General features: G+C 39.3%; 1 protein-coding gene and 1 long non-coding RNA gene across 3 annotated transcripts in view; both read right to left on the reverse strand.

The window, feature by feature from the left end:
* Window positions 1-24623, reverse strand: part of LOC143664857 (uncharacterized) — a 172828-nt gene extending 148205 nt beyond the window's left edge. Inside the window, exon 1 of the long non-coding RNA XR_013166625.1 lies at window positions 24421-24623. This is a non-coding gene — a long non-coding RNA (uncharacterized LOC143664857). The remainder of the gene's footprint in view (window positions 1-24420) is intronic.
* LOC143664845 (zinc finger protein 354B-like) lies at window positions 4857-17560 on the reverse strand. 2 transcript variants are annotated; one of them, XM_077138260.1, is made up of 5 exons: window positions 17432-17560; window positions 16453-16533; window positions 15267-15393; window positions 14450-14533; window positions 4857-6964 (listed from the first exon to the last, which is right to left on the reverse strand). In XM_077138260.1, exons 2-5 carry the CDS (start codon window positions 16483-16485, stop codon window positions 5391-5393), a joined length of 1818 nt encoding a protein of 605 aa, XP_076994375.1. In that variant the 5' UTR covers window positions 16486-16533; window positions 17432-17560; the 3' UTR covers window positions 4857-5390. The 2 variants fall into 2 exon arrangements, with proteins under 2 accessions (XP_076994375.1, XP_076994374.1); XM_077138259.1 differs by having other exon boundaries at window positions 14450-14536.
* Window positions 24624-24871: the final 248 nt, after the last annotated feature.

Consider the following 24871-nt stretch of genomic DNA (forward strand, 5'->3'; position numbering starts at 1 on the left):
GAAATAGCTGATAAAAATTCTTTCTGCTCTGTGTTCAGAGACAACAATCTTGGTTACTTCAACAAGCTTCTATTTATTAAGGAAGAAATCTAATCTTATACAAACTCTCCCAAACTATAGAGAAAGAGGAAATATTTCCCACCTCATGCTATAGCAGCATAACCTGGGGCTAGAACTTGTAAGAATATTTCAAGAAAGGAAAATTACAGTCCAATGTTTTCATGAACACAGGAATAAAAATCTTAAATATTAACACACAGAACCAAGTACATATATATATATATATATGTCTAAGCATGCATGCATACATGTACATATGCATGTATGTGTCTGTATATATACACACACATATATAAATATATGATGATATTTCATGACCAAGCAGAATTTATTTCAGGAATAACATAAAAACTCTGTCAATGTAATTCTCTATCTTAAAGAATGAAGAGAAAACAATATAATCCTTTCAATCAAGGTAGAAAATGCGTTGACAGACCACTATTACCATTTATGATAAAAAAGAAAAGTCACAGCACACTAGGAAAACAAGGGAATGTCTTTATTCTCATAACAGGTCTCTACAGACAATTACAATTAAGAAATCATATTAAATGGTGAAATATTGAATGCTATCACTTCTATTAAACATTTTACTGGCCAGTGCTATATAATGCTATAAGGCAGAAAAAGAAGTAAGAGGTATTAACGTTGGAAAAATGAAATAAAACAGTCATCACTCATACCTAACATGATTGTGTATAGAGAAATACAAAGACTATAAACAAGCTATTAGAAATAAAGTATATTTGGCAATATACAAGGTTAATATACAAAAATCAATTATATTTCTCTATACTAGTATCAAACATTTGGAAAGTGAAATTTAAAATACTATGTACAAGATGGGCCATGATGGCTCAGCAGGCAGAGTACTCATCTGCCATGCCAAAGACCCGGGCTTAATTCCAGTTGCCTGTCCCTGCAAAAAAACAAACAAAACAAAACAAAAAACCATTATTAAAAAAACTTTGTACAGGTAGTGGTGGTGGCAGTGGTAGTAGCAGCGGCAGTTGTGGGGGTTGTTTCGGTTTGCTAAAGCTGCCAGAATGCAATATATACCAGAAACAGATTGTCTTTTACAAAGAGGATTTATTAGGTTACAAATTTACAGTTCTAAAGCCATGGAAACATCCAAATTAAGGCATCCAGGGACAGATACCTTTGAAGAAAGGCCACTAGCATCTGGAACATCTTTGTCAGCTTGGAAGGCACGTGGCTGGCATCTACCGGTCCTTGCTCCTGGTTCATTGCTTTCAACTTCTGATTACAGTGGCTTCCTCTGAAACATCTTTGGGTCCTCACTTAGCTTCTCTGGGGCAAACACTGGATTTCATCTCTTAGCTTAGCATCTCCAAATATATGTCACATGGTTTCATTGAGCAACTCTCTATGTTGGCTCTTCAAGCATCTGTCTGCTCTCTTCAAAATGTCTCCCTCTTAAAGGACTCAGGTAAGTGGATTAGGAGCCTCCTTGAATAGTCATATTCCCATGGAAACAAGCTAAGCAAAAGTTCCCACCCACAAGTGGTTGGGTCACATTTCCATGGAAACAACCTCATAGATCTCACAATTGGTCTGCGCCCACAAAATTGGATCAGAATATCGTTTTTCTGGGGATACATAACAGTTTCAAACCAGCATAGAAGGTTGCAGGAAGACGGTACTGATTAAGGAATTCCATGTGTTTTTGACATGCTCTGTTCAGGAGTCTTAGGTTGGACAGCTTTATTCTGTGGCTGAAGCTAGTAAGAATGAAACCGATGATGGAGAAGGAATTGAAGTCTTAAAAAATGAACGTTTTGAGAGGAATGGGGAAAAGGGCCAGTACAAATGCAAAATTCACCACCTAAAGAGCAAAGTTCCAGCATTCAAGAGTGTGCAGGTTTGAAAGTATTATGTACCCCAGAAAAGCCGTGTTTAAATCCTGATCCAATCTTGTGGGAGCAGCCGTTTCTTTTAATCCTGATTCAATACTGTAGGTTGGAAACTTTGGATTATCTCTTTGGAGATGGGAAACACCAATTGTGGGTGTGACCTTTGATTAGATGGAGATGTGACTCCGCCCATTCCAGGTGGGTCTTGATTAGTTTACTGGAATCCTTTAAAACAGGAAACATTTTGGAGAGAAACTTCAGAGCTGACAGAAATGACAGAAGCCTCAGAGCCAACAAAAACTTCACAGCAGAGCCGATACACATGCAAACATGAGGAGAACAGAGACACAGATGTTTGGAGATGCTTGGAGCCCAACAGACATTGCCATGAGATGTTAAGCCATAACCTGGAGAGAGCCAAGGGAAGCCAAGAGATGAAAGCCAGTCTTGGAGAAGTAAAGTGAGGAAACCCCACAGGACCAGAGACTGATAGCAATGGGGCCCAGGAGCAAGGGACCAGCAGATGCCAGCTACTTGACTGCGCAGCTGACAGAGATGTCCCTGACCCATCTGCCTTTCTTGAGTGAGGGTAACCTCTTGTTGGAAACTTAATTTGGATACTTTCACTTCCTTAGAATTGTGAACTTTTAACTTATTAAATTCCCCTTTATAAATGTCGTCCCATTTCTGGTATATCATATTACAGCAGATTGCTAACTAACATAGTGAAGACAACTGCTCCTGAGGGTTCCTTGATGTTTATAGTTATCGCTCTCTGAATAGTTTTCTAACTATATTGTGCCAGCAATTGTTAAAAAAAAAAAAAAAAGTAAGAGGCCAAACACTTAAAATGGGTAAGTGCAACTGTTTTGATCAGAAAACTCAGATTGAGTCAAGAATCTCTGAAGCACAGAATGTAAATCATTAATTTAAGTTTTTAAGCACTCAAAGATCCAGAAATCGCTATTCTTAACATCTTAAAAAATGAGATATTTTTCCTACGTTGGAGAAATCAGTGGCAGAAATTTCTTCATCATGTGCAAATCACATGATACTTGCATTTGCAACTACCTGCATTTTCCTACATTCCATCTGTGTAGACTCTTATTTCCCTCATAAGCCCTCAGAAAACTGCTTTCACCTAATAATCTTAACAATTTGCCCTCAACATATGTGGACATTATTACCTTAATCCTTAAAACAGAAACCCTGAATCATTTTCTTCCTTCTAAACACAGCCCTTTCTTTTCCTTCTTTAAACTTCTTGAAACATAGTCAACAATAGCCTACTTCTCATCTTCCTACAGTCATCTCACCTGGGATAATCTGTCTTCTGTTCATCCTACTTTTCTGAAACCTCTCTTGCCAAGGTCTCCAATGACTTTCTAGTTACCAATTCCAACTTATTATTTTCCTATTAACTTGACCTGACACTGTTGACTGTATGAGATTTGTTTCTCCTTTGGGGTCAGTGACATCATTCTTCTGGCTCTTCTATCTATGTGGCCAGTTCTTTTCAGCTTAGTTCAGTTACTTAACCCCCACCAACTCATTACATATTGATTTTTCCTGAGTTTTGTCCATGATTCTTTTCTTATTCTAATGTATATACGCTCCTGGCTGATTTTATTTACTATGACTACTAACCATATTTTAATTATTCCAAATTCTATTTTCTCCAACTCACATTTCCTTTTTATATGACCAATGTACCATATCTAATTTCAAACTTGTTCACTCCCTGTGTTGCCTATTTTGATGCATCTTAACGCAGAAAACTGGGAGTCACTCTAGCTTTCTTCTCATTCACTCACCCCTCCCTTCCAATTATTTGATGAACACCGTGATATTTTACCATGTTAATATTTGTCTGCTATTCTATCTCTACTGTTCCTACTTGAGGTTAAACCCTTATTCATCTATCATTTGTATTACCCTAACAGCCCATCTTCTAGGCTTCAGTATGTTCAGCTACCCCCTACCTCCTAAATCCATCCTCTACACATCTTCAGAACACTTTCCATTTAAGTGGTTCCATAATTTTCTGAATAAAATTCCAACCCCTTGGGTGTTGTATCTGATCTCTGCCTTTTCTCAAGGTTCAGCATGTCATTCTCCAGCTCATTACTTCTTACACTATATTTTCAACATGCCACAGTCATCTACATGTACCTTTACATATGCAGTTCCCTCTATTTGGAACACTCATCTCAGTCTTTGGAGAACTCCTATTTCTCCCCTAAATTTTGCTTGGGCATCACTGTTGGTAGTATGTTTTCTTGGCCCTGTAGGCTCCCTTCATTAGAACCCATGCTGTGCCTGTGCAAATCTTTACATTTGTGTTGTGTAACACAGTATCGCCATAACACCTACTAGACAGTAAAAGGCACTTTTACAACAGTAACATTATTTGCCTACTCATTTATTTCCTTCAACTCTGTCCCTTGCCACGCCCCCCTCCAATGAACGACTTCTTGAAGATATGACCTGTTTCTACTATACAATTTCTAGTGCCTAGTCTAGTATCTGGCCTAAAGCCTGGGTTAAATATTTATTAAGCGAATCATTTCCAAATTAGAATTATTTCCTTCTTTTATTTACTCTGAATTTTCTCAACACTAGAAAACTCTGAGTGGGAAATTCTGGATGTTCTCTTCAAAATTTTGCTGTAGGTGATAATTGTTTTCCTAGGATCTCTTTTCCAGATATAGACAGATACACAGTTTTAACTTCAAAGCAAATGTCTAAACAATGTACTCTTTGTACTTAAACTACCTAAGTATACCAAGTATGGTTTCACAACAATATATGACATCAGAGCAATAAAGAAAAATCTGAGAACAAAATTAGGAATTGTGCAGAAAATTTAGGACTCTGTTAGATGTAGCCTGGCAATAACTAGAACAAAGGAGCAAGAGAATAGTTTCTTTCTCTTTTTTGTTTTAATGAAAACCATGCACAAAGTTTGACAAGTCAGAAAAAGGCAAATTTCAGAAGTTAAGAGGTAGTTTAGTTTGTTTTAAATCTTTTATTTGGTCCTTTGCTCTAAAAATGCCTATATAAGATCAACTTTTATTTGCTATCAAAATGTTAAATGTAATAAATATGCTACTAGTTTACAGTTTTTTTCTAATGAGAATCCACCTGCACCCAGATTTTATCATGATCAAACATGGCATCTAATATATAACGTAAAGAAATGCAGAGAGAAAAGCTCCTCCCTGTATTTTACAGATGGCCAAAGTTAATGTTTTAATTGTGAATTATCTATCTCAGGATACTTAAAAAAGTGACAGGTATGAAAAATTTCCCTTTATTTACTACACAGTCTAGATTTATCCTTGGAATTTAATATCTGATGGGGACTAAATTAGAAAAGGTTGTACCATATTTGTTACATTAAATTATTTTCAAGCACATATTCTCTGATAAGCTTTGGTTTAAGGCTTTCACATGCTAATCTACTTTCAAGTGGTCTTCTTCAATATGAATCTTATAATGATTAGTAAGGGATGATCTCTGGCTGAAGAGTTTCCCACATGCATTACATTCATAGGGTTTCTCTCCTGTATGAATTCTTTGATGTGCAATAAGTGATGAGCTTTGTCTAAAAGTTTTCGCACAAGTATTACATTTAAAGGGTTTCTCTCCTGTATGAATTCTTTGATGCTGAATAAGAGCTGCACTTTGGCCAAAAGATATCCCACATTCCAGGCATTGATATGGTTTCTCTCCAGTATGAATTCTCTGATGATTACTAAGGGATGAATTACACCTGAATGTTTTCCCACACTCACTGCATTTATAGGGTCTTTCTCCAGTATGCATTCTTTGATGTTGAATAAGAGCTGAACTTTGTCTGAAGGCTTTTCCACACACTTTACATTTACATGGTTTCTCTCCAGTATGAATTCTCTCATGAATAATAAGAGTTGAGTGGGAACTTAAGGCTTTACCACATTCATTACAATTATACAATTTCTCACCAGTATGTATTATTCGATGCCTATTAAGTTGTGAAATAGAAGTGAAACCTTTTCTACATTCATTACATCTATAGGGCTTTTCTCCAGTATGAATTCTTTCATGTTGCATAAGAGATGCACTCTGACTGAAGGCTCTCCCACATTCACTACATTTAAAAGGTTTCTCTCCAGTGTGAATTCTTTGATGATAACGAAGGGATGAGCTAGACTTAAAGGTGTTGCCACATTCATTACATAAATAGGACTTCTTTCTAAGATGAATTCTCTGACATCCAGGAAGGGATGTACAACTAGATGGCTTCCTACCAGGTTTATATCTATAGGAATTTTCTTGAGCATGAATCTTTTGATGTATAAAAAGGTCTGACCTTCGACTGAAGGATTTGCCACATTCTTTACATCTATAGGATTTCTCCACAGTATGAATTCTTATATGTTTACAAAGGGATGCACTATGGCTGAAAGCTTTCCCACATTCTTTACATATGTAAGGTTTCTCTCCAGTATGAGTTCTTTGATGTTGAACAAGAGCTGAGCTTTGGCTGAAGGCTTTCAAACATTCTTTACATTTAAATAACTTCTCTCCAGTATGGTTTTTCTGATGTTTACGAAGGGATGAATTATGAATGAAGGCTTTCTCACATATATTACATTTATAGCGTTTCTCTGTTGTTTCGATTTTTGTGTGGTTAAGTAAATTTGAATTCTCCTTGAGGCTATTTCTTTGTATTTCACATTTTAAGGGTGTTTTTTCTCTAGAAACCCTTTGTTGCCTAACAAGGACTGATTTCAGGGTACAGTTTTGGCCAAATTCAAGATTGTGATGGCTTCTTTCCATGGTAAGGACTTTCTTATGGGTGACTGAAATTATTTGGAAACCTTCATTTTTGTCCTGCTGCTTTTTTAACCTGTCTTCATATATACAGGGCTTATCTGATTTGAAGCCTGCAGGTTCATCTATTTTGAGTATTTTCCTCATTAGTCCTTGAAATGATGTGTCTTGAGTTTGAGTTGACTTTGTGGTTTGCAGATTGTTCTTCCATCCTGAAAAAAAACAAAGCCAAATAAAAAAATAAGAGAGAAAGAAATTGCAAGGAAGTCATGCAACTGGCTGAGACTAAACATGTATAAGGAAAAAATATTAATGATATTTAAGTAAGGGCCTGCTATCTGGTGGAAATATATTGGCAAGAGGGGAAAACAGAAAAGTAAAGCTGTATTAAAAAAACAGATAAGGGCTAAAGTATAAAAAGTGAACAAAAGAATAGAACTATCTTGTAAGGAAGGGGACAGTGATCTGGAAAACAGAGAGAGGGATTAGAGGTGAAGTATGAACGGGGAAAGACAGTCTGGTATCCATGGCATATGAAGGATTCCTAAATCATCTCCAAGATATCTAAATTATGCAGTTATTTCTAATCTTGTACACCTTCCCCCTTTTTTGGCATGTCACTCTCTTCTGTAGTCTTCAGATTCAGTTAAAATGTTAATGTCTCTCTAACCCCAACCTCTAATAATCTATTCCCCTTATTATAGCACTTACTACAGTGTATTATAATGTAGATACCTAAGGCTTTCAAACATAAGAGAAAAAAAAATCTTATGAGTATACCTAGAGATGTTGAGAAAGCCTTTAACAAAACTGAGCACCACTCATAACAAAAACACTAAAAATTAAAAAAAAAAAAAAAGGAATTAAAGAACACTTCCTCAACATGCTAAATTATATACACATTAGTCCTAAGGTCAGTATCTTAATTAACATTCATGATGTACTACAGATATTGATATTAGTCAAGCCAATTAAACAAGACAATTCTTTAAAGGCACAAGGATGGGTAAAGAAGTAAAACTATGTGCCAGCTCGAAACTATTATGCACCTTAGAAAATCCATGTTTCAAACCTGATCCAATTTTGTGGGCCACACCTATTGTTTATGGTGGGAAAATTTGACTGGATTGTTTCCATGGAGATGTGACACATCCAGTTGTGGGTGTGACCTTCTGATTAGATTAATTCCATGGAGATGTGGCACGCCAAGTGGGGGTGTAGCTTTTTGATTAGATGAAGATTTGACTGCATTCATTTAAGGTGGGTCTTGATTAGTTTATAGAAGTTATTACAAGTGGAAACATTCTGAAGAAATCTCAGAAGTGACAGAGCTGACAGACCCAACAGGAGACCCAAATGTTTAGAAAAGCAGAGCCCAGGAGACATTGCTATGTGCCTTCCCAAGAGATGTTAAGCAAGCCAAAAGCTGGAGAGAGACAAGGAAAACCAAGAGATGAAACCCAGCCCCAGAGAAGTCAAGTGAGGAACCCCCAGAGGAAACAGGCTGAAAGCAATGGAGCCCAGGAGCAAAGGACCACCGGATGCTAGCCACATGCCTTTGCAGTTGACAGAGGTGTTGTGGATGACATCAGCCTTTTTTGAGACAATCCATTTTCCTGGATGCCTTTATTGGACATTTTTCTGACTTTAAAACTGCAAATTTGTAACATAATAAATTCCCTTTTTAAAAACCATCTCATTTCTAATATATTACATTCTGGCAGCGTTAACAAACCAATAGAAACTATGTCCACTTGAAATGATGTGATACAAAATCTGAAAACCCAGAGAATCAATGATAAAATTAATTCAGTGAACTAGAGGATATTATACTAAAATCAATAGCCTTCGTTTGCACTAATGATAAAAAATTAGAGTAAATGATGTAAAAACAAGATTAAATACTTAGGAATAAATTTATAAGAAATATGAAAAACATACGAGATTGTAAAACATCCTTAGAGGACATAAAAGGAGACAAGAACAAATGGAAGATATGTCCTGTTCTTGGATAGAACAATTTAACATCGTAGAAATGTCAGTGCATGAAGGCAGGGTATAGCTCAGGGTATAGTTCAGAGTTTCAAAGCCTCAGATGGCATTGGGCTGCATGATTCTTTGTTGTGGGTGCATGCCTTGTGCATTGTAGTATGTTTCACAGCATATTTGGCATCTGCCCACAAGATGCTGGAGCATACCCCCATGCATCCTTCAATGTTGTGACAAACAGAAATCTTTTAAGACACTGAAAAATTATCACTGGGGAACAAAATCACCCCTGGTTGAGAACCACTGGTAGAGACGAAATAAAACTGACAAATTGAGGGTTGCTGAAATTGGGTGATGGCTACATGGGGATTCATTATACTATGCTTCTAATTTTATGTATTTTTAAACTTTTTCATGACAACACTAAAAATTAAATCTTCTACTTTTTGTCTTTCCTTGCAAGAGGAGTGAGTTAATCTTTTCTGCTCTTATAGACCATATCTAGTAAAAGAACTGCAATGAAAAAATACTGGTTTCTGAAAATGCACATAATCATTATATAGTGGACACAATCTTAAAAAAAATAGAATACCAAGTGGAAAATTAAATACTTATTGCATGACAAACTTTGTTTAAAGAGTGAATATCAAAGATTTCTGGGTAATGGAAGACAATGGTGGGTGGTAATTCCCAAAATCACAGGAAATAGCTTTACAACAATGAGATTTCTATGTGAAACCAGACCGCGAGCCAAAACTGCCAAAAAAAACAAAAACAAAAACAAAAAAGACCTGAGTTAAAAGAGAAAAAGCAACAAATGCCAACTGGCTAGGATATTGTGTTTAGTTGTTTGGTCAAATGCTGGCCTAGTTGTTACTGTGGAGGTATGCTGTAGATAGGATTAGCATCTGCAACCAGTTGAACTTCAAGAAAGATTACCTTCCATAATGTGGGTGGGTCTCATCCAATCAGTTGTAGGTCTTAACAGGAAAATGGACAGTTCAGAGGTTAGAATTTCTGCCTCAAGACTTCAACGGCAATTCTTACAGAATTGCCTGCCTGCCTGCCAGCCTTCTCTAAGAATTTGGACTCAAGACTTTAAAATTGCTTTTACTACAATTTCCAGACTGTGGCCCACTGTTCCAGTTTGAAGCTGTTATGTTCCCCAGAAAAGCCATATTCTTTTTCCTGATCGTAGTTTGTGGAGGCAGCCATGTTTCTTTAATCCTAATTCAATACAATGGAGTGGAAACTCTGGATTGCTCCCATGAGGATGTGACACACCCAATTGTGGGAGTGACCTTTTGATTAGATGGAGCTGTGACCTCACCCATTCAAGGTGGGTCTTGATTAGTTTACTGGAGTCCTTTAAAAAAGGAAATATTTCGGAGAGCTCAGATGCAGATGTTTGGAGAATAGTTGCTTCTGAGTTGACAGAGATGTCTAGACATGGGCATTTGGAGATTTAGAGCTCAGCAGAAGTCACCATGTGCCTTCCCATGAAATCCTAAGCAAGCCAGAACCCAGAACTGAGTTCTAGAGGAGATAAGTAAAGGCCTACAGATGCTTAGAGGGGAAACCACTGAAATCAGAAGCTGGAAGCAAGTAAGTGGGAAAAAGTACTGGCAGATGCCAGCCATGTGCCTTTCCCTATAACAGACACCAGCCTTTCTTGAGTCAACTTTCTATGGATGTCTTTATTTGGACATTTTTATAGGCTTAGAACTGTAAACTTGCAACATAATAAATTCCGTTTTTAAAAGTCATTCCCTTTCTGGTATATCCAGTAGCTTTAACAAACCAAAAACACCCACCCTATGGAATGTGGATTGCCAGTCCCCCACAATCATGTCAGCCAATTCCTTATAAAAAACTTAAATTTCTCTCCTACACACACACATCCTGCTGGTTCTCTTTCTCTGGAGAACTCTTGACAACTCTACTCATCCCAACTCACTGCTCAGTTTTCTACAGGTCTACAAATCTGTCTCCTGATGTGCAGACCAACTGTGGGTCCTTCTCTGAGTCAAGCCTGGACCTGAGCTACCTCATGAACTAGGTCAGAAGTTTAGAGATTAGAAAGATCTTACTAATAACTTCTCTGCCGGGGGATAAAGGCCAAACAAATGAAAACCAACAGTCATCTGTGCATGGCCACAACCTTGACTAGTTCCTGTCATTAGGTCTGTATTCTCCTCCTTTCACTTTTCTGATAGTCTGATATTTTCTTCAGCTTTCTTCTCTTCCTAGGTGATTTCATTTACCCCCACCCTTCCTACAAGAATGGATCCACTCTTTTCCAAATATTTATAGAGGTATTTCCAACTGCCTGCTAAAAAATTCCATTTGAATATCTTTCTTAAATTTCAAATTTAGTCTGTCCAAATCTGAACCCAGCACACACTTTTTCAAACCTTTTTTCTCTTTTCCTCAGTTCTGAATGACACCATAAATTTTAAGGTAACACTACCATAAATTCTTATTTTGGAATCTTCTCTCCCCTGCATTCCAAACCTATTAGTCACTAAATTCTCTTAATTAAATTCCATTGTCTGTAATGGCCATCACTAAAATATGTCCAAGTTCAGCGTTTAGGATTTTAAGGAATCATCAATTAGTTAGTGTAAGGGTAAATAAAACAACTTAATTTTCCCTGTTGCCAAAAAGCACATGTGGTTTGAAGCTGTTATGCCTCCAGAAAAGGCCATGCTCTTTTAATCCATTCTTGTGGGTTCAGACCTATTGTGGGCGAGACCTTTTTGATTAGGTTGTTTTGAGATGTGAGCCACCCAATTCAAGGTGGTTCTCAATCCTCTTTACTGGGGTCTTTTGTGAGAGGATAAAAGACAGGGGAAACGGAAAGAGCCCAGGGACATTTAGAGAGAATTTTTAAAAAAAATATATGATTTAAAGCAACTAAAGTTTCTAGGGAACATAAGCTTTTCATACTCCTGGGACCATATGGTTTTCAGCTACTGGCTGTTCAAAGGGTAGGTTTTTGGTTTTGGTCTACTAATCTGAAGTACTTCCATTCAGTTCCTTCAATCATGCCACCCAGTGAAGTGCTGCCCCTTGGGCATAGACGCTGTTCTTGGGACACTTGAGTCCAAACAGGAGGCAGAATTTGCTAGGGATGCAGTGATCTCCTGAAATGCACCCATATGACTGCACTGGCCCTCTCGGGGTGCCAGTCTGACTTTCATCTTTGAAGAAAAGAGGTTCATCCCATCAGGAGAAATGCACCTAAGGTCAGTTCAGATGTCCTTCACTTCCTTCGGACATCTACTCATGGCTTTCCTTCAGGGACAGCCCTCATCAAGAGGCCCCAGAGTCTCTCTGGACACTCTGGATTCCACTTATGCTTTCTACTCAGTCTAATCCAATTAATATTCACTTTACTCGGAAATGGAGACTCACTCATGGATCGGACGCTTCCAAGGCAAGGAGAAAGAAAGCAATTTTTTCTTCTCTTCCTCTGATCTTTCACACCAGACTCAGTCAATATTTAAGAGCTGGACTGATAGCCTTTCTAACTCCCAAAGGGGTCCCTGCTGCCTACATTCTGTTTACTCTGTGATGGCTTGTAATAGTTTCCACAATATTAGTGTACTTCTCCCAGATGAATGTTAAACAGATATACAACAATGGCTCATATATGTAAAATCAATTTATAGTAGGAAGAAAGCTCTTCTCTGGTATGAGGGATTTCAGGATGCAAACAGCCTGCTCTACAAATCCTCTGCTGGGCCCAAGTCACCAGGGCCCATCTCTGACTTGCCTGAATTTGACAACAGCCCGGGCTGACAAGTTCTCCTGGTTTTATTCCACTACAGTTCCCAGAATGCTGCAGTGTGATCTTTTCAGACTGGAAACCTGGGCACATGGCTAGGCTCTAAAACTCCTCAGTTGCTTCATATGGTTCTCAATTACAGGTCAAATGATGTGAAAGGGCCCATGGCTCTGTGTGATCTGATCTCTGCTCCCCTCTCTCCTGTTCTTGATGCGCTGGCTTCCTTTCTAAGGACCTGCACCCATGGCATTTCCTATGCCTGGAAACAGCTGTACACAACCTCAGATACCCCAGAAATTCCTCAGGAAGCCTTTGCTGGCAATGTCCATTCCTGTTATACACTCTCATAAAACTGTATTTTTCCTTAGTGGTATTTGCAAGAATTTATAAATTTACACCCTTGTGGGCTTTGTTTATTAACACCTGTTTTCCCAACTGGACCGCAAGCTCCCTGAGGGCTGGAACAGATCTCTTTCTGCCCAATGTTGCGTTGCCCAGCAGAGAACCCACTCATTGTGTTTAAAGGGACAGAAAAGGGGAGTGTAAGGGTCTGGATCTCAATCCTTTTAACTCCTGAGTCTGACCCTCCCTTTTTAAACAGCTCTCATTCCTCAGCTTCCATGATAGCCACCTTTCCCATTTCTCTTCTCTACTTCTTCTCAGCCTCAGAAACAGATTCCTTTCTTAATCCAGCTGGTAAATGCTGATGTTTCCTAGGATTCTGTCCTCTGCTCTCTTCTCTCACCTGGTCAGCTCAAGGCTTCAAATGCCAACTTTGTACAGATGATCCCCTGACCTCCTTTAGAATTCCAACCCTATGTATGTTATACAATTGTACACCAACTATCTCTACCTTATTATATCACTGAGTATCTAAATGGTCATCCCACAACAAAAATGTCTCATACATTAACAAACCTGTACTCCTCCTAAGTTTTTCCATTTCATCCAGGTAACAACTTCTTCGCTAGATTACTGCAATAATGTCTGTAAGGTTTCCCACCTCAAGTTTTGCCTCACTTTAAAATCTATACTCTACAATGCTCTAAAGTGATTTGTCTTAATAATTCAAATTACATAAGGACTTCATGAATATATTCTTTGCAAAAATTTAAAATACTCACCTTTTAACATCCCCACTCAAGCTCTCCTTCTAAATTTAACTATTACCAATTAAGGTGTATCCTACTAACTTTTTTCTCTGTACCTGCATGCATATTATTCATATATGCAAACACATAAGTTTCCTTAAACATACATTGTATTAGATCATAACCTTTTTCTCTTAACGTGCTACGGGGCTCTGTCCAAATCATTATGTTCTGTCTTTTAACTGTGTTAATGCATGCTAGAGTAAGAATATACTACAGCTTCTTTAGCTATTCCTTCATAGAAGAGCGCTTAAATTCTTTCTGATTCAGACCATATTTTGGAAACATCAAGGACCATATGATTCTTCTGCTTAAAATTTATAAATTATTCTTAGTCACCCATAGAGTTCAAATGTCTTACAATAACACTAAAGCAGTTTGTACTGTCATCCCTACATAACCTTCTCTAATTTCATTCCTTCTGAACCTCTTTCTTTTCCCATTCACATACCCTGAGCTTCAGCCAGAATGAATTATTTAGAATTCCTCAAATATGCCATGTTTATTGAATGAATATATGACAATGTTGCCCCTCTTTGAAACAACAGGAAAGGCTAGGAAAAGAAATCTGTGAGGTTAATTTGTGAAATGATTATAAGAAATAAGAGGTCACTCATATCTGGGAGCCTTAGTTTCTTTCTCCTTTGCCTACTCTTGAGGACTGAGAACTCTGAAGAAAGTTTCTCAAGCATCTAAAGTACATCCTCCTGTTATTAATTAAATGGTTGTCTGCAGTGATTCCCAGGCACCTCAGTCCCTCTACTTACCTCCAGGACTTTCTTTCTGTACCTTCCAGGGCTCTTCTCCTTGCTGCAACAGGGAGATGATTTTTGGTTTGGCAAATGGGAGTCCTGCTGATAAAAAAAAAAAAAGAGAGAGAGAGATTTGGTTTTATTTTGATAAAGAAGGTATCTCAGATTTGAGAGGAAAGTTTAGAGGACAGTAAAAGCTGAGCTTCTGTGAGGGGCTCAAGACAGTGCCCCCACAATATGCAAGGGGATGTGTCAGAACTTGACTATGTTTTAATCAATTAAATAATTGTATGTCAGAGAAATAGAATAAACATACACCCATGATTAAGTGTACCGTTAGCTTCCCATAGAGGAAGGACTATATTAGGTGCACAGACTGAATTAAGATTTGTAAACAGGTATCTACAGAAAGCATTTTGTACAAGTAGCTTGTTTAAAATGAGAAAACTCTTATCTAACGCCCTTTCAAAGATGGATGAGGTAACATTCATCTGGCTAGCTAGGAGATATGGGAAAAGCAAGTGGTAAGTCTGCTGAGAGATGAAGAAACCAACCACAGAACAATCATGGAAAATAATGCCTGAACCATGAGGGAATTTTTAATATACAATTATGTAGCAGAAATAGGATAATTATCAGTATCAACTTTCCTTACTCCCATACACAGGGCAATTACACACCTTAATATTTAATTATAGAAATCTGAATCGGACAATTCTAAAGCAAAAAACAAACAACAAAAATACTGGATGGCCCATGTTTTTTCTTCAGGGTAGGAGGTACTGAGATACCCTAATTTCTCATCTATGAGCCTATGAAACATTTTTCTTACCCACTGAGATAAGGTTCTTATAGTTTTCCAGCATCACGTTCTCATACAAGTTTCTCTGAGTAGGATCCAGTTTTGCCCACTCATCCCGAGTAAAGAGCACAGCCACATCCTTGAAGGTTATGGATATCTGTAAGGACAAGACATTCAACCTCACCCAGGATCAGCCATCACAGAGAGTGACAAGGTGGCAGTGGGGAGAGGCAGGCAGGCTACCCATGAGAAACTTCTGATATTATTCAAGTTTTTGAAGGTTTCAAGTCAATTACTTAATGAATACCAGAAAATATATATTGAGAAGAGTAAAGTATGAACCTGTTAACCACCATAAAAGTGTTAAGACCATTAGTGGGAGTGTTAATTTAGCCTTACAAATGTGTACATTCTTTAACCCGCCAATTACTGTATGTGCCTGTTTGAAAGGATTATATACCCTAGAAAAGCCATGTTTTAATCCTGATCCACTTGTGGAGCCAGCCGCTTCTTTTAATTCCTATTCAGCACTGTATGCATATCTCCACGGAGACGTGACACACCCAATTGTGGGTATTAACTTGATTAGAGGGAGATGTGACTCGGCCTGCTCCAAGTGGGTCTTGATTACTTTACTGGAATCCTTTAAAAGAGGAAACATTTTGGAGAAAGCAAGAGCAAGAGCAAGACAGAGAGCTGGAGCCAGGGAAAGCGAGGAAGAGAGAGAAGGAAAATGCCCTCTGGGGAGCTTCATGAAACAAGACGCCCGGACAAAAAGCTACAGACTTGACCAGGTTCGTCATGTGCTTTTCCAGTTGAGAGAGAAAGCCTGAACTTCATCAGCCTTTCCTGAGTGAAGGTAACCTCTTGTTGGTGCCTTAATTTGGATATTTTTATAGACTGGCTTTAATTGGGACATTTTTCATGGCTTTAGATGCAAATTAACAAATTCCCCTTTTTAAAACCCAATCCATTTCTAGTATATCGCACTCCAGCCTCTAGCAAACCAGAACATTATATTTTTGTTATGTTGAATAGTACACGAAAACGTAGGTCGTACAAAGATGTTTATCATGGTGATTATAACCGCAACGTTAAAAAAGAAAACACCTAAATAACACTAATGGAAGTTAGGGTATACAACGCATGGCAGTATCTGTGTGTCCGCTAGCAGGTTATTCAAGCTTGAGTACAAAACCTCCATGCACTAACTCACCTGAGACCTTGCTTCCCCCTGCTCAGTAGCCATGTCCTCTTTCTGGGTTCTTCCCTTGAGCAGAGTCTCGGGAAGATGGATCTGAAGGGGAAAAGGGGGGGGGGTGGTGGTGGCTAACAGGAAGCCCCTTTGGCTTTCCATCCTTCAGGAGCAGCTGCCCTGAGTCCGACTGAGGATGACCCCATGAGCCCTCCGAAAGGGCGGTCAGAAACAGCTGGGGGCAGCAGGACGAGAGAGCAGGGCCGGACGCCTTCCCTGGCTCACTGACCTTCCGGAAAAAGGCAGTCGACGGGCAGCGGAGACCCAGCCGGGCTTGCAGGAGCCAGGCGCCGTGGGCCCTGCGGTCCCCACCGCGCGGGCGGCATCACGGCCCAACCAGGGGCGGGGTGTGGGCGGCGGGCGAGGAGGCTCCGGCTCCGGCGGGCGGGCTCCGGAGCATCGCTCTGACGGCCTCGCTGGGGGCCACGCGCCAACAGCTCTCCACCTCAGCCCCCCAAAAGCTAACTCCCAAACCCGGGAGGAGACACCCTCAGAGGAGGCGCGCGGCGGCTTTCCCACCCCCGGCGGGCGCGGCAGCCTGGGGGGAGGCCCCGCACCCGAGTCCTGCGCTGCAGGCCTGGCTCTGCCCCGGCGGGGCCCGAGCGCCCACCGCCCCGAACACGAGCCCGGGCGCGCGCCACCCGGGCTGCAGGGACGGCGGGGAGGAAAGGCACTTTCCCACGCGCCGTTCAGCCCGGGGGGCCCGGGCAGGTGGAGCGCCCTGGGGAGGCCTGCAGGACGCGGGCGGGCGGCGCGGCCTGGGGCCGAGGGGGCTGGCCGGAGGGAGGCGACCCCCGAGACCAGGCGACCCCCGAGGCCCCTCCGAACCCCCCAGCGGCCGAGGCCCCGGCCGCAGGCCTGGCTCCGGGGCGCGACGCCGACTCCTCCAGGGGGGAGCGGGTCCTCCCTCCCGCATCCCGCCGCCCTCTCCGCCGCTCACCTCGCCCCCGGGCCTGTGGCGGTTCCCGGGAGGTCGGGTCTCGTCCCGGAGCTGACCCCTGGGCCGACCGCGGCCCCGGAGCCGCCAGCCCTGCAGGCAAACGCCTGGCGCCCGGAACCGGGCCAGGACGGGCGGGGCAGGGGCTGAGCGCTGCGGCCGCTGCGCCTTCTGGGAAATGGAGTCCGCGAGCGCGAGCATGCTGGGAAGTGCAGTTCACCCCAGAGGTAAATGCCTGGCGCCCGGAGTCGGGCCAGGAGGGGCGGGGCAGGAGCTGAGCGCTGCGGCCGCTGCGCTTTCTGGGAAATGGAGTCCGCGAGCGCGAGCATGCTGGGAAGTGTAGTTCGACCATGTTAAGAGCCCAGCGAGCTGAGTCTTGGTAACTGCTGTAGAGTAAGTCATCTTTGCCTAAGTTCTTGCTTAAGTGTTTTGTATATCAGCACTCACATTCGTTCCCATCTAAGCTTTAAAATCAGTATATCAAATTCTTAGTCAAAACGCTGAAACTTTGGATGCTTTGGATGTATAAGTCAATGTGAGGGAAATTGACATCCTCAGGAAATTGCTTCTACCAGTTCATTGGCAGGGTATAGTGTCTCTTTTATTTAGGTCTAATAACTGTCCCTGTGAAATTTGTAAATTTCCCTATAATGGACTTGCATATTTTTGTGTTTTATTTCATTTTTTAATGCTATTTGTTCTAGTTTGCTAGCTGCCAGAATGCAATATACCGGAAACAGAATGGCTTTTAATAAGGGGAATTTAATGAGTTCCTAGTTTACCATTCTAAGGCTGAGAAAATGTCCCAATTAAAACAAGTCTATAGAAATGTCCAATCTAAGGCATCCAGGAAAAGACACCTTGGTTCAAGAAGGCTGATGAAGTTCATGGTTTCTCTCTCAAGTGGAAGGGCACTTGGCGAACACAGAGTTTCTCTCTCATCCGGAAGGACACGTGGAGAACACGGTGTCATCTGCTAGCTTCTTCTCCTGGCTTCCTTTTTGTGAAGCTCCCCGGGAGGCATTTTCCTTCTTCATCTCCAAAAGTCGCTGGCTGGTGGACTCTGCTTCTCGTGGCTATGTTGTTCTGCTTTGCTCTCTCTGAATCTCTCATTCTCCAAAATGTTTCCTTGTTGCTTCCTATTGAAACGGAGCTCGAAGAATATTAAGGAATGATGAGAAAAAAAAGAAAGGAAGAATGAAAGAAAGAAAGAAAGACACAAAGGGGCTCAGGGGGTCTGAAACTTGAGTTTACTTCAGACAGACTTCAGACAATTTTATTCTGAACCAGATCCTGGTTATATACCACGGGATGTTAATAGGCATGCATGCATTTCCTGAGGGAGCAAAGTTCTTACCTTACAGTGTTCTTCATACTTAACATAACCATTTTGGGTAAACATTCTCTTCCTCCCAGACTGCTCTACATAACAATCTCCACAGTTTACTGCCGCCATCCTGAGGCCAGCTGCTTCCAACAAATTCTGTAGGTCTTGTTCTAACCCTTGGCTCCTACATTTCCCCCTTTTTATTTTATAAGCCAAGGAAAACAAGAATCACATTTTTAGGGTGACTATAAGCAGAGGTGACCGCACCTGTCTTAGGTTGCCCTTAGGCTCTGAAGGAAGGGTCTTACCGGTCATTGGCTGCCAGTCAAGCTCTCTGACTTTGATTCTTTGTTGTTAAACACAGAAGAGGAGGAAGCGAAGAAGTTTAAACAGCCCCAAACCTAAGATTTTTTAGCTCTTGGGTAAGTGATTGTGTAACATTACCTCCATAGGCTATATGTAAATTATTCTGAGATAATTCTAATACCCCTTTTTTGTAATTCTAAGATATCAGGACTTAAACTATCTGAAAGCCCTGAAAGATGCCTTTTTACCTTTTCCCATTCTATTTCAGACAGGTTATATGTTAAAAGGGGGTAATACAAAAACTGCTCTCATTCCATTTACACTTTAAACTTTATAAAAAATTTAAATTATACATTTGATCTCCAATATGAACCTATGTCATTTCTATATCATTTAGTCTATAATTAATTTGTTCATCAATGAGATTGTCTATGCCACAGTTCACTGATGTTTTTCTAACAATGCTGCATCTGTATATGCTTCCAATGATTCCAATCACCACAGTGATCACCACTGTGATGCTTCCAATGATTCCAATGACAGCTGCAATAATGAGTCCAATTAGTCTCTTAGTCCTTTTTAGATATTCTTTTGCCAAATGGATCAGGACTTGTGTTTCTGGAGAGGATTGCTAGGATCTTGACATCTGCACCAGCAGCCAAATACCTCTTCTTCTCCTTGCTGCTACAATCGTCTCATTTTTCTGCAATATAAATGCTTGGAGACAAGTGAATAGAGAATAATTCTCACAATTAAAAGTTTGATTTTCTGTATGTATATAGTGTTTATGGCAGTTATTTAGAGAGAAGTTATAGTTACTAGAATATGCTATAAAAATTGGTCCCAGTCCTAGGAAAATTTCCCATAAATTTCTCTGACTAATGAATTTATCATCCCAAATTTTGGCAGAAATCATCCTCTATGTATTAAACTCTGGTTTAGCTTGCCTGTCCATATAATCTCAGTTATCTTCAAGTTAGAGATGGGAGACCCCACAGGGGCCGCATCTCTTACAATTCCACAGGAATCATTAATTATGATAACTGCTCAATCCATATGACATAACTGCCATCCATTCCAACTTTCTTTCCCATCTAACAGGCAAGTATCCTCTGTTTCCATAGAGTTATGCATACAGGTCTTTCTAAAAATGGAAGAATTAAATTTGACACCAGTTTTCTTCTTACTGAACCTGGGAATCCTAAACTTGTATTGAGATTATTTTGGTAAAGTTGGATTGGCCCATGTTAGGGCTCACAGATAAACCCAATAAGTATAAATATGTCCCTGTCCTATAGCAATTAAAATTATATGTCCTATAATATACATTACCCATTTAGTTCTTTTCATCCAGGTTGACATGTCTGGGTTTTATTCTCTTCGAGGGAATCCAAACCAAGGTTCCATCATCTGCAAAGACAAGAGCAAAACCCCTACCCCACACCTTTACTGTTCCTGGTTTCCATAAATCATGAAAAATTTAAAGTAAACAGTGGTTTTGCTAATTGATCTTTTGGTGTACATATTTTCATAACATCATCCTGATCAACACCTCCCCCTTTTTGTTTCAAGAGCATAGACTTTAGTGTCCAGTTTGCTTGTTTAATAATTCCTTGCCTTGAGGGATTATGTGGAATTCCTGTGATATGAGTAATATTAAAAGTAGTACAAAATTTATGAAATTGTTTTCCTGTATAAGCAGAACCATTGTTCGTTTTAATAGATTGAGGGCATCCCATAACAGCAAAACCATTAAGTAAATGTGATTCAACATGGCAGAAATTCTCTCCAGATTGTGCGGTAGCCCAGATGAAATGAGAACAAGTGTCTATGATAACATGTACATACTGCATTTTATCAAAATATGAAATATAAGTAACATTCATTTGCCATAATTCATTTGCTTTTTGACCTTGAGGATTAATCCCTGATGCAAATGGGAGTGCATTTAAAGGTTCACAGGTTTGACAAGTCCTAACAATGTCCTGAGCTTGCTGTTTAGATAAAGATGGAAATTTCTTTCACAGCCCTTTGCTATTAATATGAGTTAATTTGTGAAATGTTGTGGGATTTTGCATTACCCCCATAAGAGTATCTGCTTGCTGATTTTGTAATGATAAAGGACCTGGAAGATTGGTATGAGCTCTTTATATGCATGATAAAAAGGGGAGTAATTCAACTTTTGACTAATGTTTGTAAATGTAAAAACATTCAGGACAATTCATTTCTTTCAAAGAAAGAAGCTGTCTCAATGTGAGTAACTGTTTGGCAAACATATTCAAAATCAGAAACAATATTAAGAGATTATGGAAAACGTTGCAATACTTGAACTACAGCTGCTAATTCAGTATGCTGGGCTGAGGTATAAGGCATTTTCTAACTTGTTTTCCACTGGGGTGACATATTCTCATTAATATTATTATCAGTAAAGACAGTAATAGCTAGAGGGGAAGCCAGAACTATTTTAGGCAAAATCCATTGCGTTCATTTTTAAAAATTGTAAAAGTTTTGACATAGCAAATGATTATTCATTTGTCCTTTAAAATTATTTAATGCTATTTGCCAAGAGGTATTGAAATATATAGACTTTGAACCTCTTCCTTTGTGAGATCACACACTATGCGATTAGGATCATGACTTCTTAACTATTAATATTTTTAGTGACTTTTGGCTATTAAAGAAATAATCTTTTGCAAATATGTATTTAAACATTTTTGTCAATTGTTTGGTAAAAAACTCCATTTTAAAACACCGTCTTGCTAAAATAGGCCTGTGGGAGATTGCAAGGTAAAGAAAACAATAAAATCAACAGGCTTTTTTAGATCTATTTGAACAAGCTGTCCTTTTTTAATGCGTTGTTCAATTAATTGTAACTTTCATTCAGCTGCAGCTGTTAATTGCCTTTTGCTTAATAAATCAGAATTTCCTTGTAAAATATCAAACAAGTTTTGTAACATATAATTAGGAATCCCTAAAGTGGCAGGTAGCAAAAATGAAAGCGGAGTGTCAATAGTAGTGTGTACCCATAGTAAATGACCAGATTTTTAAAACTGAATTCATTGGATTGATTGAAAAGGAATGCAAGAATGTGGATTCTTTATAATTGGTTGTGCATTTTTGCTAATTTTAAATTTATTTCATGTAGTTTTTATGATATTTTCTCACAATAGTGGCCAAATTCTGATTTGCTTACATGACCGGGCCCAGTTGGGTCCTCTGGGAACTGGCTATGGACCAAGAGGAGCTTCCTGGGACCTAGATATCTTTATTAAAGTACACCTCCTTCTGGGGGGATAGCCAGTCCTCTCAGCTAGAGTGTACATTTTAACTATTTCTTACCAAGGTCATGTGATAGCAACATCAGTTGCATGTAATGGCAACATCAGGTGAACAAAAGACTCCACAAGTATATTTTTTCCTTGCATTCAACCCTCAAATCTGATCTGCTTCCAATATAAGCCATGGTTATCTTGGGATAAATTTAGTTTATACATATATAGTTTATATAAACACTGGACAAAGCATTAAAGTATTTTGGCTTAAAGGAATTTAGGTATTTATATGATTTGAATATTATTTAGTCAGTAATAGATTCATTTATAGTAATAGTACTTAGATTAATAGATTAAGCCACCTGGTTTAGGGCAAGAAGCAGTTTTTGCCAGTATAATGATACCCAGGAGAATATCAGTATTTTTAAAACAGATAACAACATGATAAAAGTTAATATAAGTTATTTTGATAAAACACAGACTCTTTGCTTTTTAACTAATTATTTAGAAAAAAAATTTTTTTATCTGTTCATTAGAACAGCCTAAGAGTCCAAGAAAACATTGTCATTTTAGACTCATTAAATCTTTCTTGATTTTGACCATAATTTCCATTTTTACAAACCCTCAGCACTTATTATATTAGTTTAGGCTTTGTTCTATATTTTTATCATTCAGTAACAGTTATTCATTTTAGGATAAAACTATTCTGTTTTCCTATTAATAAAAATACATCTTTCATATTTTTCATACTTAAATCATTACTTTGAACAAATATTTTACCACATATAATTACCATCAAAATTAAATTTGTTAGAATAATGTTAAATACTTAAAATACTTTAATGTTTCAAATATGCATTAACTATCAATATATAGTTTTTAACAAGAATTTTTAGTTTTAAAGTCCTTAAAATATATTTCTTTTTAAAATATGAATAGGAGCTAAACTCATGGCCAGTTTCCAAATTGCTGTTTGTTGAGAATCTAAGTTAACAAGAGGAGATGTGGTTACTATTCCCATTCTGAGTCATAGGACTTTACCTGTAGTATTGGTATAAATCTCATAGAATAATCATTCAGACTAAACAAAGGCAACCTAACAGAATACCTTGAGTCAGAACTACAATCCCGAACTGCATACCCCCTTGCGGACCAACTTGCCACAGGAACCATCAATAAGCACTGACCCCCGTTTGGTATGGCACCTTCCTCATTGAATACTCTCTGACTCAGGTGTACATGAATCCCTATATAAAGGCAGCCCATCAAGAACAGCCCAGAAACCAATATTTCTTTATCTTGCTCTGCCAAAGACATGGCAAAGAAGCAATTTTTAAAATCTATCATAATAAAGCAGTTCTTAGAAATTACAACTGGTGCTGGCAAGCCAGGCTGCAATGACTCCATAGGCTGAACCACAGTATCAACTTTTATTAAATCAGTCAACATTCTCCATTTTCCTGACCTCCCTCCTGCAATAAATATTGGAGAATTCCAAGAACCACAAGACTCCCCTCAACATCCTGCTCCAAACTGTTCCCAAATCAATGGAGGCAGAGCCTCAAACCTCTCTATAGATAAGGGCCACTGCTCAACCCACAAAGGCCCACCTGTAGTATTTGTAGTGGATGTCCCTGGAACATCTCCTCACTTTAAACGTTAAGAGCTCCCTTATTAGATCCCTGTTTGGGCAACAATTGCTGAGTCCAGCTCAAGCAACTGTCCAAACAGAGTAAGAAGGGGTAGTGGGAGATTGAGAAGAAACACAACTTAGAGTTTAAGACAAAGCATGAGCCAGGTAGTTCATTGCCTGACTGAACACAACAACCAAATAGAAACAGGAATATTTTCCCCATTTTGTTATGTTCGCTGCAAAGCCTTCATAACCAATTTCCATTACTTAAGATTTAAAACATTATGGCCTTAAGGCTGAAACCAACAACAATGTTTTTGAATGAGATCAAATAAGCTTACTAATTCAGATGTTTTAACAGGCACCCCAGTAGCTTTAACACACACACATACTCCTCCAGCACCTATTATGATTACCCGTTACCCTGATGATCCAAGGAAAATGCTTACTTTACCAATATGACTCGAGTCCTCTTCTGTCGGCTGGACACACGTGCCTCTAATGAGATTTTTCCTTGGTTCCTTAATATTGATTTGGAGTCTTCTTCTTCGAGCCCCACGTTGGGCGCCTTATGTTGCTTCCTATTGAAACGGAGCTAGAAGGATATTAAGGAATGATGAGAATAAAAAGAAAGGAAGAATCAAAGAAAGGAAGAAAGACACAGATGGACTCAGGGGGTCTGAAGCTTGAGTTTACTTCAGACAGACTTCAGACAATTTTACTCTTAACCAGATCCTGGTTATATACCACGGGATGTCAATAGGCATGCATGCATTTCCTGAGGGAGCAAAGTTCTTATCTTTCAGTGTTCTTCATACTTAACATAACCATTTGGGGTAAACATTCTCTTCCTCCCAAACTGCTCTACATAACAATCTCCACGGTTTACTGCCACCATCCTGAGG

Source organism: Tamandua tetradactyla, chromosome 20 (genome assembly GCF_023851605.1).
Source record: "Tamandua tetradactyla isolate mTamTet1 chromosome 20, mTamTet1.pri, whole genome shotgun sequence".
In the NCBI taxonomy this organism is placed as follows: Eukaryota; Metazoa; Chordata; class Mammalia; order Pilosa; family Myrmecophagidae; genus Tamandua; species Tamandua tetradactyla.